This window comes from Pelmatolapia mariae, linkage group LG23 (assembly GCF_036321145.2).
Source record: "Pelmatolapia mariae isolate MD_Pm_ZW linkage group LG23, Pm_UMD_F_2, whole genome shotgun sequence".
In the NCBI taxonomy this organism is placed as follows: domain Eukaryota; kingdom Metazoa; phylum Chordata; class Actinopteri; order Cichliformes; family Cichlidae; genus Pelmatolapia; species Pelmatolapia mariae.
In genome coordinates, this window is record NC_086246.1 from 26,198,282 (window position 1) to 26,217,430 (window position 19,149).

Consider the following 19,149-nt stretch of genomic DNA (forward strand, 5'->3'; position numbering starts at 1 on the left):
CGTGCAGACAGGAAGTTCTTTTAGCTGCGTTTCAATGGATACCTGCCAGTCAGCCGAGAATCTCAACTCCACAATCATTCTGAATCCGAAAGGAGAAGAGGAACATTAACATCAATAAAAAAAAAAAAATCCCTTCTTCTCAAACAAGGCTTTTTTGTTTTAAAAGAGCCACCAATTGGCATGACCAAATATCTCAATGAGAGGAATGTGCACTGCAGTTTAGTGATGCTGGCTACTTCTGATTCCTCCTACGCAAGTGAAAATTGAGCAGTGTCTTTATGAAGAGTTTCCTAATCTTTTGCCTTCCTCAGACTGTGTCCATGATGTGTTTCTCCCTGGCAACAATGCCTCCTTTCACGTTGGACTCGGCACAGTGAGTCACTCAGCTGAATGTCCCTGGCTCTGAATGATTTTGAGTGGGCTGACCAAATGTGTTGGGAGATTCAACACTGAAACAGCTCTTTCTCTTTGAGAGGCTGGATGCTTCACTGTCATTTTAGACATATTTTGTTAGAGTTCTGCAAGGTTTTCATGGAGGCATGCAAGGTCAAAATGTTATAAGACTCCCAGGAGAGTTGTGGTTTCAATCCAGCAACACTTCCTGTTGCTGGACGTTTAAGAGTTTTAACTCTTTCCTCAGTAGGTTGGGTGCCTCTTTCAGAGGTTCAGGACTAAATATTTTGACCGGTAGAACATTGGTCGGCTTTATTTTCTTTACTAAATGTCTCTGACGGTAAAAAAAAAAAAATATATAGAGATTTGATAAATATTAAGGCAAAATAAATAAATACAAACTGAAGACCTCTTTAAAAGTATGTCTGACAGTCTGCTGAGATGGCTCTGCCAGGTTCTGGATTCTTCTGTGGGTCAATGAGTTTTAGGCAAAACACATCATGAAGACTGAAGAACTGGAAGAAACTAATTTGAAGTAATTGTATAAATGAATCTAGCAGTTAAAGAAATGCCTCAGTATCAAGCTGTGTTAGATTCTGGTCTTATAGACCTTATAGAAACTTGGAGTTTGGATGTTTGTGGGTTTCATCCTCTCAAACTCAGACCAGTAAAAGTCCCATTTCTGTCAGTATAAAGACATTTAACAACACATTTAATCCTTGAGGTCACCCTTAATATGAGGGAAAAAGAGCAATTTCCACAACACATCTCAGTTTTTTCTACATGATAAACAAATGTTGGAGTAAACGAAAGAAATCTGGCAGCACAACTCTTTAATTGGAAGAAATAAAGTGTAAAATTGCACATTACAATTAAGTGTATAAGCGTGTACAATGGATACTGTGCAGTCTCTACAAAGTGTATCCTGTGTGGCAAGCACAGTCCACTAACGCCTTAAAATCCAGCGTGTGCTGGTTTGGGAATATTTTAGCCTATTTATATGATCATCTGACTGGTGGCATGACAGATTGTTAATTTGATCTTTAATTTCACTTCAGCTTGAGAAACATGTGAGGGTCCCTTACCGAATTTTAATTGGATGGAATAAAATAATTTAAAAAATACATATCTGGCCGGGATGTGTGTGGGTCGAGCGTACTGTAGAGAACATTCGAACACCTTTTAAAGGCAAACCTTAATGACTTCTTTAAATGTCAGTGTGGAGGGTGCTGTTATGTATGTCAGATTAAAATCTCATTAACTGAGAATGAATCCCTGGCACCTGCAGGAAAGTGGATGTTTTTTTTCCCTTTTAAAGAGGAAATGTGATGGGAGAGTCAGTACAACATTAAAGAAGAGGATTTATCCACAGTCAATGATTCAGTCAGCAGCGCTTGATCGATCCTGTTCCCTCGCTTCTCTGCCTCAGCATTACCACAGACTTGTCGCAGACTCCCTCAGAGCATCAAAGAGGATGACGAGCCCCGGGCAAGCCGTGATATTTCAGACTGTCGGTGAGGGCGACCTGCCCTTTACCTCCGCAGTCGCTGAGGATTCCTTCACTCCTCTGTCTTTTTGTTTTTAGGAGGAGGGGACAAAACATTGCAGGAACATATTTCACTTTTAACTCAGAAGGTCAACACGTGCCTGAGGTGGAGGGCCTTCCTTCCTGTGACCTCTGACCCGGAAAGCCTTACAGCTGCAAATCACGCTCGGTGTGGTGTGAATTAGTGACATTTCCCTTTATTCAAATGAAGCAGAAATATGCTTTCTTTTGAATGATATGCAGACCTTGCCTCTTGTTAACTGCAGGCCAGGTTCTGATGGTGTTGTTCATCTGCTAACGTGTGAAGAATGGGATGAATAATCCTCTGAAAAGAGGATAGTATTAAGCTACATTCTTTCTTGCTTTGAAAAATAGATGTTTTTAGATTCATAGTCACTGAAGTCACTGAAATCCTAGAGAAAAAACCTTTCTCAGATTCTCCATGTTTTTAAGTTTTTTTTAAGCATCAGAGCAATCCAGTACATTAATAGCATTAAAACAAACAAAGAAAAAAAAAGAAGAAGCTCGTTTTAAATCTATGATCTTGTCTTAGATGCTCTATTTGCACGGACAGAGATGCAGACGCACCAGTACCGCTGCAGCTTGCAGAACAAAAAACTGTATGTGATGGAGTTCAGGCGCCACCTTGTGTCCAATCTGCATACAGCAGTTCTCAAAATTGACATTTGTTTAAGTCCATTTATAAAACATGGCAGATAAAAGCTTCAAACTCAGTCTTAGCTCCATCAAAAGGATTTTTCTGTTTGAGCAGCAAAAGTCTCACGTGTTTGTGTGCACTGATGCAAAAACTGACTGATGTTAACATCTGCACTCCTGCACACGGTGCCTATTGATTAGCTGGTGATCTGCTAATCATCCTAATGCACCAGTAGGCTCACACTGACAACATTTCATGTTAATTTCCTGCTTGATGAACCCATGACAGAAAATAATGGCCTTGCAGATAATAGCATTTGATGCAGTTTGATTATGTACCCTGGCCTAAAAGCTTTTTCAGAGGATCTTTCCAAAGACAGAAAATTTGGCTTTTGGCACGAGAAAATTCACTAAGTGTCCATATTGTGCATAATGGCAATGAGATGTCATCTATCCAGATATATTATAGGCTTTAAACTCAATATACTGCAACCAGTATACTGAGAATACGTCATCCATCCCAAAACATGGGTTACTCTTATGAGATTACTTGTCATTGGCTGGCTGTATTGCACAAACCAATAAGAATTCAGATCCACTGGGAACAAGGATCAGGTCATTTCTGTGTGCGAGTTTCACTAAAAACTGAACAATTCTGCAGCAGGAGAACAAACAGCTACAACAGCTGGGTGTGTTGTAGTTGTTTACTAAACTTACATTTTTTAAACAAATTTAGACATAAAGAAACGTCTTTCTAAAAGTGCCCAGAGGACAACGCCCAGGGATGTCTGGTGTTCGGAGAGTACCTCTAATTGCTTCACATTTTGTTTTCTGTTGGCAAACACAACTGCAAATGGTTTTCTACCTAGAGTTCATGTTATTAATTGTGTGATTTACCAGACACTTTATTAGGTACACTGGTTTGGCCTTTCATGATTAGAATTTCCTATTCAACCACATCCCAAATGTGCTCAATGGGATAGAGATCTGGTGACTGTGGAGGCCATTTGAGTACAGAGAACTCATTGTCATGTTCAAGAAACTAGTTTGAGATGATCTGAGCTTTGTGACATGGCATGTTATCAGAAGATGGTACACTGTGGTCATAAAGGGATGGACATGGTCAGTAACAATGCTCTAAGCTGTGGTGTTGCTCAGTTGGTACTAAGGGGCCCAAAGTGTACCAAGAAAATATCCCCCACATCATGACACCACCAGCAGCCTGAACGGTTAATACAAGACAGAATGGATCCATGTTTTCATGCTGTTACACCAAATTTTGACTCAACCATCTGAACGTTGTAGCAGAAATTGAGAATCATCAGACCAGGCAACATTTTTCAAATCTTCTATTGTCCAGCTTTGGTGAGCTTATGTTCAGTAGGTCATTTTGACCATGTCTACATGCCCTGAGTTGCTTCCATTTGATTGGTTAATTAGAAATTTTAATGCTTAATGAGCAGTTTATCAGACATGCATAATGAAGTGGCCAGTGAGTGTGAGTTAAGCTGTAAAAATAGGTGTTTTTGAGGGACAGACAAGGTTTAGCTCTGTACTTTTAAGTGGCTCAGATACAAATAAAACCTTTTAACAAAATCCGAAACAACAAGAGAAGCTGCTGGAAACTTCAGGTGATATATCTTGGGGGTTGTTCACATCATTTCTGCTTTTAGAAACTCTGAAAAAACAAAAAGCTTAAACTTAATTTAAAAGGTGATCACACAATTTCAATGTGAAATTAAGACATAATTTAATTAAACTAATTATGAATTGTTTTACAATGTAAATTCCCCACTACCATCTCCTACATTCAAATGGTTCTGTGAATTACCTTTACAAACACCTTCAGCCTATGTACAGATTTGAATCGTGATGCTAGTGCTGCACATGTTAAACTATCGAACATGAAAGTAAAGTGAATAAATCCCATTAAATAACCATCAGACAGGATTTCAAACGTGTGGTTCTACAGCGGGTAAAAAGGAAAAGGGATGAGCTGAACACCTCAGCGAGATGAAAGAACGTCTGCTGAAAATGAATGAGTCTGAGGCGAGTGGGACTTGGCACACGGTCGGGCCGACATGCTGGCGAATATTCACACTTCAGTCTTTGACATCAGAGAGAAGAAAACGAGAGATTAGTTTGGCCGCACTTCAGATGAGTCCAGCTTCCTTCCAGCTGTTTCTGAGCCCCCCCCGAGTCTCTGGCCACTAGAGAGCAGCAGCCGTCCACGGTCTCTGCAGCATGGCTCCTCGCTCTCATTTCAGTCTGATTTGCATGGAGTGGTTCCTTACTCGGCCCATATTTTACAATAGATTAGACTCTGAGTTTGTAAATCTTCCTCGCTTGTCCAAGAGGCTCCGATCCGGCACCCGCGTCTCAGACCCTGATGATGCTGATGGAGGAGGAGGCCCTGTGCAGCTGAAAGAGAAGGAGCACACCATGAGACGTGAATCACAGACCACAGCATGTCATGCATGTCAGAGATTTACTTGCCAATCAATGAGCGCGAGTGAGCAGAGAACTAACTGCTCCCAGGAGCTTTTTATTTAAAGACTATCCTATTTAAAGTAGGATGCTTTTATTTTTAATCCATCATTAGGCTTTAGTATTTAAATCTCTGCAGAAATCTGTGTGTGCAAATATATCCCCAGGAAAGTAGACATAGCCCTAAATGAATTATTTTTTTAAAGGATTAAACTCACAAGAAGTAGCTAATAAACTGTAAGGACACTTAAAAGCTGCAGAAATGCCAATAAGAAAAGACTAAATTAAGATAAGAGTTGTGTTTTTATAATTAAATTAACCATTAAATCCGGCCAGTGCAGTTTCAGCTCCGTAAACGCTCAAAGTAACGCTGCCTTTCTCTTACTTTGACACCACTGGAAGCCGTCCTGTATAAATAAACAGTGCAAGCCGCGCGCGGTGGGCGGTCAATTGACCCGTACATCGCAAGCAGTGAAGTCGCAGGTTCTCGCAGCGGGAGAGACCAATTAGAACGGGAAGTGTGAATTAACTTCCGACAGACAGATGCCCTGCCAAAATGTTCCCGGACCTTCTCTCCACAAACACTCTTTTATACATATAGACAGGCGATGGATTAAAGGAAAAGATTTTAAAACAGAGCGCAGCAGAGGACAGAAATCTGTAAACTCCACATTTATGATTTGAAGTCACACAGGCTGTCTCTCACTTCAAACTCATCATGTCACATAGAAGCTTTTAAAGGACTCAGTGGCATTGCATTTAAATGCACCGGCTGACCATGGTTCATTTTGTGAAGGGCCGTATTTTAACCCAAGCTGTGAACTTTTCCCAAACCAAACTGACTGTCTCCGTCACACTAAAGTAAAAACAGCATGTCAACCTCTTTGCGACCAGAAAATTGAACTAGAAAACTAGTAAAACTGGTGATTGCACTGCATTTTTTCATGATCGAGTGCTGCAAGTAGTTGCAACACCAAAAGCGTGACCACTTTTGATTACCTGGAGGGAGGCAACCTGTCTCAAAACAGACTGCAATCACTCTGAGACAACTTGGCAAAAGTTTGCAAATGATCCTAAATGCAAATTCAGAAACACAGATTTCCAGCTTGCAATCAATCTGAGTCAGTCTGCACCAAATGAGCATAAATCTCTGTGCAACACGAGACTCAACTTAACTAGTACTTCCCCTTGTAAAAGCAAGGCTGCTGAGCACCAAGATCATTTTGCAGTTAAATGAGTCATGAGAGCGTCTGCTTCACAAAAATCCGCCATTTTTGAAACCCGACAATGAGGGAAATGGCTGCACACAAAAAAAAACACTGGCAATGAGTCTTTCACATCGCTGTGGAGGAATTTTGTCCCACTCTTTGCAGAATTGTTTTAATTCAGACACATTGGAGGGTTTCCAGCATGAATGGCCTGTTTAAGGTCAGTGCAAAGCCTTGCAATCTAATTTAAATCCAGAGTTTGACTTCACTCCAAAAACATTTTGTTTATTTCTGCTGGTGTGTCTCTGATCATTGTCCGGATGCATAACCCATGTGCTCTTGAGCTTCAGGTCTTGAACTGATGGTCGGACATTCTCCTTCAGGATTATCTGGTAGAGAGCAGAATTCATGGTTCCATCAATTAAAGCAAGTCGTCCTGAAGCAGAAAACTCTAGACTATCGCACTACCACCACCATGTTTGACTGTTGCTGTGATGATCTTTTTATGAAATGCTGTTAGTTTTATGTCAAATGTAACTGGACTTAAACCTTCCAGAAAGTTCAGCTTTTGTCTCGTCAGTCCACAGAATATTTTCTTGGGAATCATCAAGAAGTTTTTGGTAAATGTGAGACGAACCTTTGTGATCTTTTTGGTCAGCAGTGGTTTTCTCCTTGAACTCTCCCATGGACGCCATTTTTGCCCAGTCTCTGTCTTATTTTTGAATCATGAACTCCGACCTTAACTGACACAAGTGAGTCATGCAGTTCTTTCAATGTTGTTGTGGTTCTTTTGTGACCTCCTGGATGAGCCATTGAAGCTGTTAGAGTAATTTTGGTTGGCTGATCACTCCTGTGAAGCTTCACCGCTGTTCCAAGTTTCCTCCATGTGTGGATAATGACTCTCACTGTGGTTCACTGGAGTCCCAAAGACTCAGAAATGACTTTTTAACCCTTTCCAGACTGATAAATGTCACTGACTTAATACATGATTTAATAAAGGGGGCCGTTACTTTTTCACAGCACTGGATTCAGGCTGCTGGATGGTTCCTTATTCTATTAACGCACATAATCTGTGTCCTCTGTTTCCTTCCTCTTAATGACCAAAGTTTTATGATTTGTTGTAACCTTCCTCTGAGAGTTTGTAATGAGGCCGTGAACGTGCAGCCTCGCTTTCTCTACTCAACACCGCAAGTGAAGAAATGTTCTTCTATCTGATGTTATTCTCTGCACCAGTAATCTTGCAGATGAGGAAATGGGTGATAAATGAAATGTGGCCATTAGGGGGCACTGCAACCAGGACACCTGTAGCTGGTGTGTCTAATTAAAGCTGCTCGCATGTGCAAAAACAAAAACAAATCGTCTGCCTGCTTGCTTTAACCGAGGAGATGCTCAGCAACAACTGAATGAGCGTTTGCGCTGCTCTCTGTTTTCAGCCCGGCTGTTTTATATTTAGCCGCGATGGCAGTAGCTCTAGTTGCTAGGAGATCTCTGATGCAACTACAAAGACTCTACAGAGGAAACAAAATACTCCTGGCAGCCAGGAGCGAGCGTGCATTATAGAGGAGTTCTGCAGCAAGACGAAGAGGGGAGGAAGAGGAGGAAGTTTTAGTAAATGAGTCACCCTGCTGCTGCGGACGGCTCCGTTGTGGTAGATGGGCGAGCTGCCAGCTGAGGCATTGTAGTAGGAGGAAGTGGCTCGGACCAGCGGCCGCTTGGCTTTCTCCTTGGTGCCGTTGGAGTCGTTGTCTTTGATGATGTCGTACTGCCGGCAGAAAAGGGCGATGACGGCTGGTGGTGTGGAAAGCAAAGAGAAAAGAAGTCAAAAACATCCCTCGCTTGATCAGTTTGCGGTCTCAAGCACTAGATTCAGGTCATATTAAATTAACACATGAAGTTAATTGTATACATTAAGGCGGTTAACGGAGTTAGAAAGGAGAATTATTCAGAAGAGATGCTTAGAGTGTCCATTGGATGGTGTCTGTGGTGCAAGCTGACCTGCCCACAGCAACAGCACAGTGGTGATGATCAGCAGCTCTCCAGTCTCCAGTTGTGGAGTCATACCCAGACCCTCCATCGCTGGCTCATCTGAGGACAAAGACAGGTCCGGTCAAACTCTACTCAACAGAATATACTACAGTTCTATCTTCTACCAGCAAATCCCATTAAAAAAAAACAAAAAAACTGAAAGGCTCACAGTACATTTAATATGGACTATTTTCAGTAGCGGATGGATCCACATTTGCTGTTGTTTTCATGGTAATAAAGGAACATGTGAGTCAGTGCAACAGTGTGACTCACTGATGTGTTTTTAATGGCCACCGCAGTGGAGCTCTGAGGCACACAGGAGTAACATGTACGCTATCACACTTTGTAAACGCAGTACTTAATGGAGTTTTTTTTCCCAGATGTTTGTAGTTGCTATGGCTACTTTACAGGTATTATTTTTACTGCTACTGTTCCACCCTTATACTACAGTGCTATGCAAAACTCTTGAGTCAACCCTTTCTTTATTATCTTTCTAGGAAAATGTGATTTATTGAAACGTGCAAACATATGAGGCAAATACAGAGTTTGTACAACTCATTAGAGAGTCACTCATGTGACCATCTTTACTCTTCAGCACAGTCTGAACTCTCTTAGGCAGCTTTCTTGTCATTTCTTTAAGTAGTCTTCAGGAATAGTTCTCCAGGCTTCTTGAAGGACATTCAAAGCTCTTCTTTGGTTGTTTCTGCCTTTTGTTCCATTCTCTGTCAGCATGATCCCACACTGCTTCAATGATGTTGAGGTCCGGGCTCTAGGGGAGGCCAATCCATGACCGATAGTGCTCCACTGTGTGTTTTTCTATCCAGGTATTATTTTACTGCATTGGCATTGTGTTTGGGATCATTATCATGGTGAAAAATGAAGCTGCTGCCAATCAGATGGTTTCCAGACGGTATTACATGATGGATCAAAAGTTCATAATTCAACAATTATGACAAAGATCGCCAAGATGTCAGCCTTTCCTCCCTGTTTCCCTTCATTAATGATTGCTTCCTGACAGCCACGCTTCCACTGAGACCATTTCAATGAGGCTTCAATGAACAGTAGTTGGATCAGCTGAAAGTCCAGATGCATTTCTCGTGTCCTGTGTCTGTTAGGAGACCTGGGTCGTTGACCCAGAGTTTTGAGTTTTCATTATTGTTGAAGTTTGATTTTGCCATTATTTATCATTTCTAGTCTTTAGGTTTCTTTGTTAGAGTTCTCTGTCCTATGGTTTATGTCTCTGTGTTCTATAGTTGCACTGTCTCCCCTGTCAGCTTTATCCCCTTGTCAAGTCCGCGTCTCTGTATTATGTTTCCTGTTTTACTTTGAAAGTCCGTGTCTCATGTTAACGTATCTGATTTTGCTTCCCTTGTCTCGTTAGCCCTGATTTGTCCCAGCTGTGTTTCCTTCCTGCCTCTCATTCCTTGATTGCGCCCTCTGTGTATTTAAGCCCTGTGTTTTCCTCTGTCTGTGTCACAATCTACCGTCTTATCATGCTGTGTGTTCTGCCTGTCTGGGTTTGTCGTTTTTCAGTTTAGTTTTTGGTTTTTATTTTACAATAAATCTAAGTTTGAGTTTACATTCCATCTCTGTGAGTCTGCACTTTGGGTCCTCCTTACCACCACTCCTGCCTGCATACAGCCTCACCTGACAATGTCAGGTCTTTGCTGGATTTTTTTCCCTGTTTCTTAAGAACGTGACTTTTAGATAGTGTTCATCTGCTGTACTTGTCCAGTTTCCTCAAATTTTTTAAGGACACAGTGCACACCATGCTGAGATATGCCAAGCTTTCAGCTATATCTCTTTGTGAATCACCTTGCTGGTGCAAAAATACTATTTTATGTCTGTCAAACTGTGTTATCTTTGATATTTTTCACAGATTCAACCAAAGAAATGGAAATAAATGGTGTGTTTTTATGATAGGCTGCTAATAACAAAGTAACTAAAGATACAAAAGAACTATTGCTCAAGAAGCAAGTTACAAAGAAAGTCTGATGCCTTGGAAGTAAAACATAAAGAAATGAGGAGTGGCTCAATACTTTTGTATACTGAATAACTCATACAACTCGTACAACTACATCATTTTATTATTATTGCCAGTGTCTGTGAAGGTTCTCAGTTATCCAGGGCATCGTAGTCTAAGGAGCTTGGAAAGAAAAGTGTCTGGACTTCTTTAAGTTGCTTTAAGACGTTTCACCTCTCAACTGAGAAGCTTCTTCAGTTCTAGGGTCAAATGGTGGAGAGTCCCAGATTTAAGCCCTGTGGGAGTTTCCCCCCAAGAGGGACAAAGGACCCCCTAATGATCCTCTACCTAATCACATGAGCCAAGGTGTGAAAATGGGTGTAGGTCACAATCAGCCAAGGTTTCGGGTGAGCTCATTGTGAAACCTAGCCCCACCCTATCATGTGATTTCCTGAGGTCAGAAGGCCCAGGATGTGCGTGGGCGTTAAGGTGTCTGAGAAGGGATCTCAGATCTGGATTATAGATGGCCGACAGTTGGTGTTGTAAGCCACCGCCTCTGTTCAAAGATGGTCGTTCACAGTGGACAAAGGCTACGTTCACACTGTAGGTCTTAATGCTCAATTCTGATTTTTTGATCAAATCTGATTTTTTTGTCTGCTTGTTCACACTACAAATAAAATGTGACAGCAAACGCGCTCTAGTGTGAACCCTCAAAGCGGCCCGCATGCACAAAAGAAGACGTCACACACAATGCGCTCTGTTTAGACCCAGACCAAACAGTATTGTTTGACTGATGGCCCTTAATATAAAGACTTGTTTCGGACTTTACGTTTCCCAATTTTGCTTTAAGTTATAAAGTTATTTTGTTATTTACATATGGCCTAATAATTATCCTTATTGCAGTTTTAGAGAGGAGCGGTGCTTCAAAGGATAGTTGCAGATTTCTGTCAGAATCTGCAGATTATACAGTACAAATAAAATGTTCACGTTTCTCCAACGTTGTCTTCCCAACAGTTTCACTAACATCTACACTGGATGGCCAGGAAGCGTTCACGATGTCTTCTCCGGCGCTGATAATTGGTGTCTGTCTTGTGTCAGTGACGTAAAAGACAGATTTAATGCGACATGACCATTCAAACAGCAGTCGCTTTCTAAAACATCAGATATGTATCGGATTCAGTACCACATACGAAAGTGACCCAGGTCGGATTTGAAAATATCAGATTTGTGCTCTTCTAACTGTCATACCATGATCGGATATGGGTCGCATAGGGTCAAAAAAGTCGGATTTGATGCGCTTTCGCCTGCAGTGTGAACGTAGCCATAGATGGCTTCTTTTCCTCCTCTTTTAAACCATCTGTCTTCTCTGTCCAAAATGTGAACATTGGCGTCCTCGAAAGAGTGACTTTTGTCCTTTAGATGCAGATGGACCGCTGAGTCTTGTCCCGTCGAGGTGGATCTTCTATGTTGTGCCATGCGTTTGTGAAGTGGCTGTTTCGTCTCTCCAATGTAGAGGTCTGAGCATTCCTCGCTACACAGTACAGCATACACTACGTTGCTAAGTTTGTTTTTAGGAGTTTTGTCTTCGGGATGAACCAGTTTTTGTCGGTCTTAAAGTCCAGACACTTTTCTTTTGAAGCACCTCAGACTATTATTGCCAGTATTTAACATGTGCATACACACCTTGAAAACTTGACTTAAAACAGCGTTTCTGAGACACCAAACTTCTGCGTACTTCATGCAACAATAAAATACTTCAGATTTGTGTCTGTGCCGCTGTAACACGCCACGTCATGTGTTTTACTTTTGGAAGCCCCCCTCTGGAGTGTGTTTATGAGTACTCACGGTGGTCCAGGACTCCGGCTGGATAATGGTCGGTCCTCTCCAGAGTCCTGAAGTGGACGGCACGGCTGGGTGGGCTGTCACCGTGCGGCCCAACGGACTGCACCTACATCCAACAAGGGGAAAAAAAAGTATTTAGAGGGAATGTTAAGATATTTTTAAGCAAAGGTAGAGCCAAGCTGATGACAGCTGAGCACAAACTCTGGGTGCATTCTTACAGTGGCATTAACAAAGGACAACATTATGCAACGATGGTAAGAAACTGGCTGCCGAGCGTATATTTAGTGAGCAAGCGGTGCTTTGGCTTTTGGCCGTGATCCTGAATGATCATTGGAGGACGCTGAGTAAAAGCTTAAAAGGCAACAGAGAGAATATAAATTTGAGCTATAAGCTCATTTGGGGACATTTTCAGTCACTGGGAAAGCTTATAAAATTAGGCTTTGTGTAAAAAATAAACACGTGTTAATGGTGTTTCGAGCTGCAGTGGAGTTTTATAACAGGAAGCACTCAGTTTAACGCACACACAGGGAAATAAATCAATCACGGAGATAAAATTACATCCACACGAGGTCTCATTGTGCCACAGATGCTCTCTCCACCTACACAACACAGCCAACGGCAGTACGCAGCAAGTTTTCTGTGGAGTTTATGAAGTAAGTCCTTGAATTTAGAGTGTTTGTTCTCCTCTAATTCTACAGTCTGATGCCTGCAAAGTGTCCTCTGCAAGCTCTAATCTGTCCCCTCATCCTGGATAACAACACCCAACTCCATTGGGAAATTCATCCTTTACTTTTTAACCTCCCCGCCCGCCAAAGGGAGGTCAGAGGTCAAATTCAGCCCCCTCTGGACCTCACCGGGCAGCAATGCATTGCTCAATGACACTTGCGCAGGACATCTGTCTGCTGACGAGCACATTGAAGCAAGTCCTGCAGCTGAAGGACAGTCTGCAGTCTGCATCAGTCTGTTAGGCTATAATGGAGCATAAAAATTTTAATAGCACCACGATAATGGAGTCACATTAGAGACTCCCTCTTCAGAGAGGAGCTGCAGTTTTAGTTTAAACTTTCAGAACAGAGACATGTCACTGTTTAGGTTAATCAAATACTGACACTTGATTTAAGAAAAAATGCTTTGTCATCGTCTAAGAAAATTTCTCAGCTGTGATGCAGATGATCCATCTATTTGCCAACCAAGCATTAAATGATACTGAAATAATTAACATAATTAAAATGGTAATTAATGTTTTTATGAGAGGTTCAGAAGTGTTTTTCAGCCCTGGATAAGCAATTTGTAAGGTTGCCAGGTTGTGAAAATATCAAATTATTTTACATTTATATGGACTTGTGCTTAAAATATGATTTTATAATCAGCATTCAGCTTCATTACACTGAGTAATACATAGATATACAGTTTTGGTCAGACGTTTACATCCACTCATCATAGGCATGAATGTCGTGGTAATTTTGGGCTTTTAATTATTTCTTGGAACTGTTCTATTTCTAGGCTGGGATGATTGTACAGCATAAATCTTTAATGACTTTGAAAAACAAGAACTGGGTAAGTTTTAATTCAGTTATCTATTTATTTTGGATTTTTTCTAATCCAAACAGGCTCAAAAATATACATACACTCTTAAATCTTTTACCAAGTGGTGCTGATTGTTCTATGATGTCTTTTAACTCACAAGGCCTATTAACTTCTCGTTAGTGATCATGACTATGTACAGCTGGTAGTTTCTCTTTGCAGTATTAAAAGGATTTGTTTGACGGCACTCATTAGGCTGACCAATACTCGGAACAATGGGAAAGTCCAAGGAACTCAGTGAAGATCCAAGAAGGAGAACTGTAAATTTGGGAAGGTTGTGAAGGTCTTGCAGCCATTTCTAAACAACTGCAGATTCCAAGACCAGTAATTCAAACAAATGTACATAAGTACAAGTTATTCAGATGTGTAACCACTTTGGTGCTACATCATGAAAATAATGTTGATCGTGGACCAACATTGTTATTACCTAAGAACGCCGTACCAGCTGTCAAGCATGGTGGTGGCAGGTTCATGCTGTGGGGCTGTTTTGCTGCCAGTGGTACTGGTACACTGCACGAAGTCGATAGAATAATGAAGAAGGATGACTACCTCCAAATTCTTCAAATTCATCTCAAATCAGGACAATGATCCCAAACAGATCAAAACTAGTTGGGAATAGATAAAGCAGGCTAGCACTGAGCTTCTGGAATGGCCTTCCTAAAGCCCCGTCCTCAATCCTGTTGAAAATTTCTGAACTGGGCTTAAAAGCCAGGTCTGTGCCAGGAAACCATCCAATTAGAATGAACTGGCAGAAAGTATAATAGGTGATTTTTGAAGGTAAAGATATTTGACGGCTCTTCTCGGCAGAATTGACAAATGATGTTAAAGTTTTAAATAAAGACCTAAATTTGTTTTCTAAAAATGTGTGTCTAAGTTGAAAAAGTCATTATACTCCTCTCAATATTTATTTATTTATTTTTTTTAATTTTCAGAACAAGCTGCATCAGGTCATCAAGGATTTATTTATACGTTACACTGCATGTCCATGAAACAGGCTAAAATGAGCTTTCAAGGTGTAGGTCTTAAAGAGCAGGAGGTAAAACTACTTGTTTCAGACAGAGGATGAACTGAGGAGCTCTATAAACAACCAGTCACAGTTTTTTAAACTGTGAATCATGCAAATGTACTCTAGCTGACTCACAGAATGAAAATAAAGAAGAAGAGGATGATGAGAGGTCTCTTTTTCCATACACAGAGGCAAAAAATCTCCATTTCAAAGCACTTACAAAGACCAAATCGTCCAGTTTTATTTCTAAATGTATGGCTTTGTTAATATATCATTTAGACCTCATGTCTATTTGTACAAACATGATGAACATTTTCTTACCTTTTGGCTCAATACTATGAGTCCCTTTTTGCAACATGCTGAATATTCTTTGGTCTGGCATCTAAAAGATTGTCCTGACCTGGACAGACACATACTCTTGTGACACAACTTCATTCATTTAAGGTGCACAGAGAAGAGCATTAATCTGAAGACATTAAAGTTCTTTTGCAGCAACTTTTGCGGAATACAGGACAACTTTATTATTTAACCTACATGGTTTGGCTTAGCTTCCATGATTGTTGTCAACTTTTTAAAATTTGCAAAGTTAGGAGGACACAGAGGGTTTTTCTTTAGTTGTTTCCTGTTTTATTCTGCTGGCTGATGTCAAGTCTACTTCCTTCCTTTTTCTATTTTTCTATTCCTCTGTTGCTTTAGCCACTTCCTGTTTTATTCTGAAGTCTCAGCTAGTCTTACACTTCAGTCAGACGTACTTCCTGTCTGTTTTCAACTGCTTTTTCATCATACCTGTGTTCAATCAGTAATCAATCTCCTAATTTTTGAGGTTTTGTAGACATGTGACCGCTAACCACATGATGTTAACTTGTGCACCATTTTTGGACACGTGGCTAAAGCAAAAGTGCCATTCGCTGCCCGTTTTCCTCCATAATTTTAACTGTTCCTATCATAACAGCCTAAAAGAAACATTTGAAACATTATCAAGAATGTGGAAGCTGGCAGACATGCCAGTGAGCCCCCAGCAACCATCTGTAACTAAGGAAAAATGAATATTCCCCATCTACCTGGCAAAAACTTTGTTGTGATTGATTTGGTTGCTAGCAGATTGCTGTGGCCGTAACTTGAATTGTAGTGATGGGCTTGCCTACAAACACCTGCTCTCTAAGGCGCCGTGAAACTGTGAAAAGTGTAACAGACCATAAATGGAGAAGGTTTGCCTTCAAAACAAAAGTTGCCTCTTTTGAAGAACGCTGGCTTCTCTTTGAAACTTCTCCATTTTCAGTTCACATCGCACATTATCAAGTTTCACTACCACTTGTCTAACAGTGAGTGATTTGTAGGAAAATATGGAAAAAATTCAGGCAACTGGAGCAAGCTTAGGCCTCACTCACACAGACCTAAGGACACAGACCACCCCCTCTCGGTAAACACTGGTTGCTAGGGAGCAGTGTGTATTCCCCAACTGATTGGCAAGTGGTTGCTGGAGGTTTCTGGCAGTGAGACATCACGTGAGAAACCTCCTTAAATTTGCCAGATTGCCTTGTTGCATTCCTCAAACTTCCCAGCCATCATTCCTGGTTTTCCAGAGTTTTTTCTTGTTTCCTTGTGTACAGCTGTGGGCTGAACACTTCAGCCCTGTTCACGGTGCGCCCTGCATGTCGTTCCTCCTCCTGGGTTTCACAACTGCTCCAAAATACTTCTGAATTATCAACTTCTTCTTCTTCTTTTGCTATTTTGTGTTTTGTAAGCCTACATTTGCATAAGACCTTTTGTAATGGCAGTGTTTATGGGTTACATAGCCAATAAAAATGGTTAGTTACACCATTACACACCTGCCTTTTAGAAAAAGATACCATCCAACTAATCCATACATCAGTCTAATTAGCTATTAGCTATTAAATAGCTATCATTAAATAGGTAATAGCTATTAAACTTCACCACAAATCATCCACTGATGCAGATATCTGATTCAGAGTTACGTGTGTGTGTGTGTTTGTGTGTTTCTCTCACCTGGACACTGTAGTGTGTGTCTTCGTCCAGGTCCCACAGCACACACCAGCGGCTGGACGTGTTCACCTCTCGTATGGAGCGCTGCATCAGGCCGTCCTGCCTCTGGAGACAGGATAGGTGCACATATTAGGAATACTTGCCACACGTGGTGGATGCTTTTGCACACACAAAGACATTAATGTGCCACACTTACGGCAAATTTAAATCAAATCTCGGGATCTGATCAGCGTATCCGGCTGACAGCTTAAGTATTATGATCTAATAAAAGCAGTAATGGCCTCGTACCTTGCTCGAGGCAGATAATGTTGTCTTAAAAGGAGAAGAATCTTTTCTGTTTTCTTTTAAAGTAAACTTTGCTAAACTAATTTACCAGAAAAAAAAATCATCATTATGTCACATTTAAAGGCAAATACTTGAAATGCAAGCAGAATCCCTGCAGTAACAAGCAGCTTCGCCTCATAGAAATTCACCTCACACCCATACAGTCCCAGTGGGAGAAATTAGGTCTGCAGGCAAGGTAACACCAGCAATAGTCATTCAAAAGAAACAGAAAAACACATGTTCAGGCAGAGATGCTCTGTTAGTATAAGGAGCTGCAGAATTAATGAAGAAATGTCACCTTCTGGATCAGCAGGTAAACAGATGGTGACCCTGTGGAGATAAATTTTAGTTTTTCATCAGCTGTCTTTAGTGAAAATTTGGGGATGGGTGGATTTATAAATTGTAAACACAACACAGACATATTATCATCTCCATTTTTGCAATCAGAAGGTAAAACACAACAAGATAATTATTAATTTAGAGCCATGCTTTAATTCAAGTCCACAATTTAATCAGTGTTAGCTCCATTTTTGGTCTCCACCACCTCCCTGGGGAAATATCTGAGTTTTCAGCTGCTTTAGCACTGAGAAGATCACATTCACTGTGTTTATTTAAAGATGTCCAGTGATAAAAGGTGCCTGCAGAAGAAGACAAAGTCACTGGAAAGACAACACAAAGCAGCATACATCCATAAGGGGGCACGAGAATCGAGGCAAGAACATTTTCACAAGGTTACCCACCAAACTCTACAGTTCATATCTTTAAAATGAGCTGTGGATTCAGAAGGGCACATTTGGTAATATGTAAATACACTGTGCACGTGGATTCAAAGTAACAATCGCAAATCAAATCCTTCATGTTACGTGAACATGAAGACTGGTGGAGTCCCAGGACCCTGAATTGAATAAGAGGAAGAAAATGGATGGTTAATAATAATAATGTCTGCAGAGGATTCTCTGCCAGGCAGATATCTGCACTATAGAGGTGTATGGAGTAAATTAACTTACTAGTAGTTCAGTAAAATTAAGAAAATGGCAAAACAAACAACAACAGAAAACACAAGAGCTGCTGCAGCAGGCTTCCACTTAACGTGGCACCATGGTAACAGCAATTAAGATGCATTTTGGTTCTTAATTCCCCTCGGACACAGAAAACAAGCTAAGAGTTTCCAGCATAATTTGCATTTGTGTTTGTGTGTCTGGAATTGCTAGGCCAACACAATGAGACCTGATTTTAGCCTTTAAGAGTGCTGATCTTGATAAAACTGCACATGTGGCAACGCTTGATTGCAGTTCTTGTGGCCAAGTGTGGCACAGCTAGTTATTAGATTTAATTAAATTAATTTAAATTCAATTCAGTTTTATTTATTTGGCACCAAATCACAACAGCAATTGCCTCAATGTGCTTTATATTGTAAAGTAGACATCCTACAATAATACAAAGAAAACAGAGAAAACACGACAATCAGACCCCGTACAGGCTTGGCGAGAATGGGAATGAAAAAACTCCCTTTTAACAGGAAGAAACCTCTGCCAGAACCAGGCTCAGTGGGGGAAGGCCATTTGTCACAACTAGTTGGGGTTAAGGGGAAAAAAACAAGACGAAAACATGTTGTGGAGAAGAGACAGAGATGAATAATAACTAATGATTAAATGCAGAGAGGTGTATAAACACATAGCAAGTGGGGAAAAAAGTGAGTGAAGAAGAAACACTAAGGGGGCAGTTACTCTTTCACAGAGGCCCAGGTAAGTTTGGATACATTTTTCTTCTCCTAATAATCAAAATTATACAAACCGGATTCCAAAAAAGTTGGGACACTAAACAAATTGTGCATAAAAACTGAATGCAATGATGTGGAGATGGCAAATGTCAATATTTTATTCAGAATAGAACATAAATCACGGAACAAAAGTTGAAACTGAGAAAATTTATCATCTTAAGGGAAAAATATGGTGATTCAAAATGTCATGGTGTCAACAAATCCCAAAAAAGTTGGGACAAGGCCATTTTCACCACTGTGTGGCATCTCCCCTTCTTCTTACAACACTCAACAGACGTCTGGGGACCGAGGGAGACCAGTTTCTCAAGTTTAGCAATAGGAATGCTCTCC

The 19,149-nt window shown here is 40.8% G+C and overlaps 1 protein-coding gene across 1 annotated transcript in view; it reads right to left on the reverse strand.

Annotated features, from left to right (window-relative positions):
* Window positions 1-1,215: 1,215 nt before the first annotated feature.
* Window positions 1,216-19,149, reverse strand: part of LOC134620211 (fibronectin type III domain-containing protein 5-like) — a 54,725-nt gene continuing 36,791 nt past the window's right edge. Inside the window, exons 3-7 of the mRNA XM_063466253.1 lie at window positions 16,719-16,820; window positions 12,125-12,227; window positions 8,287-8,376; window positions 7,913-8,079; window positions 1,216-5,017 (exon numbers count right to left, since the gene is read on the reverse strand). Of these exons, the coding sequence (XP_063322323.1) occupies window positions 4,976-5,017; window positions 7,913-8,079; window positions 8,287-8,376; window positions 12,125-12,227; window positions 16,719-16,820 (504 nt within the window). The 3' untranslated portion in view covers window positions 1,216-4,975. The remainder of the gene's footprint in view (window positions 5,018-7,912; window positions 8,080-8,286; window positions 8,377-12,124; window positions 12,228-16,718; window positions 16,821-19,149) is intronic.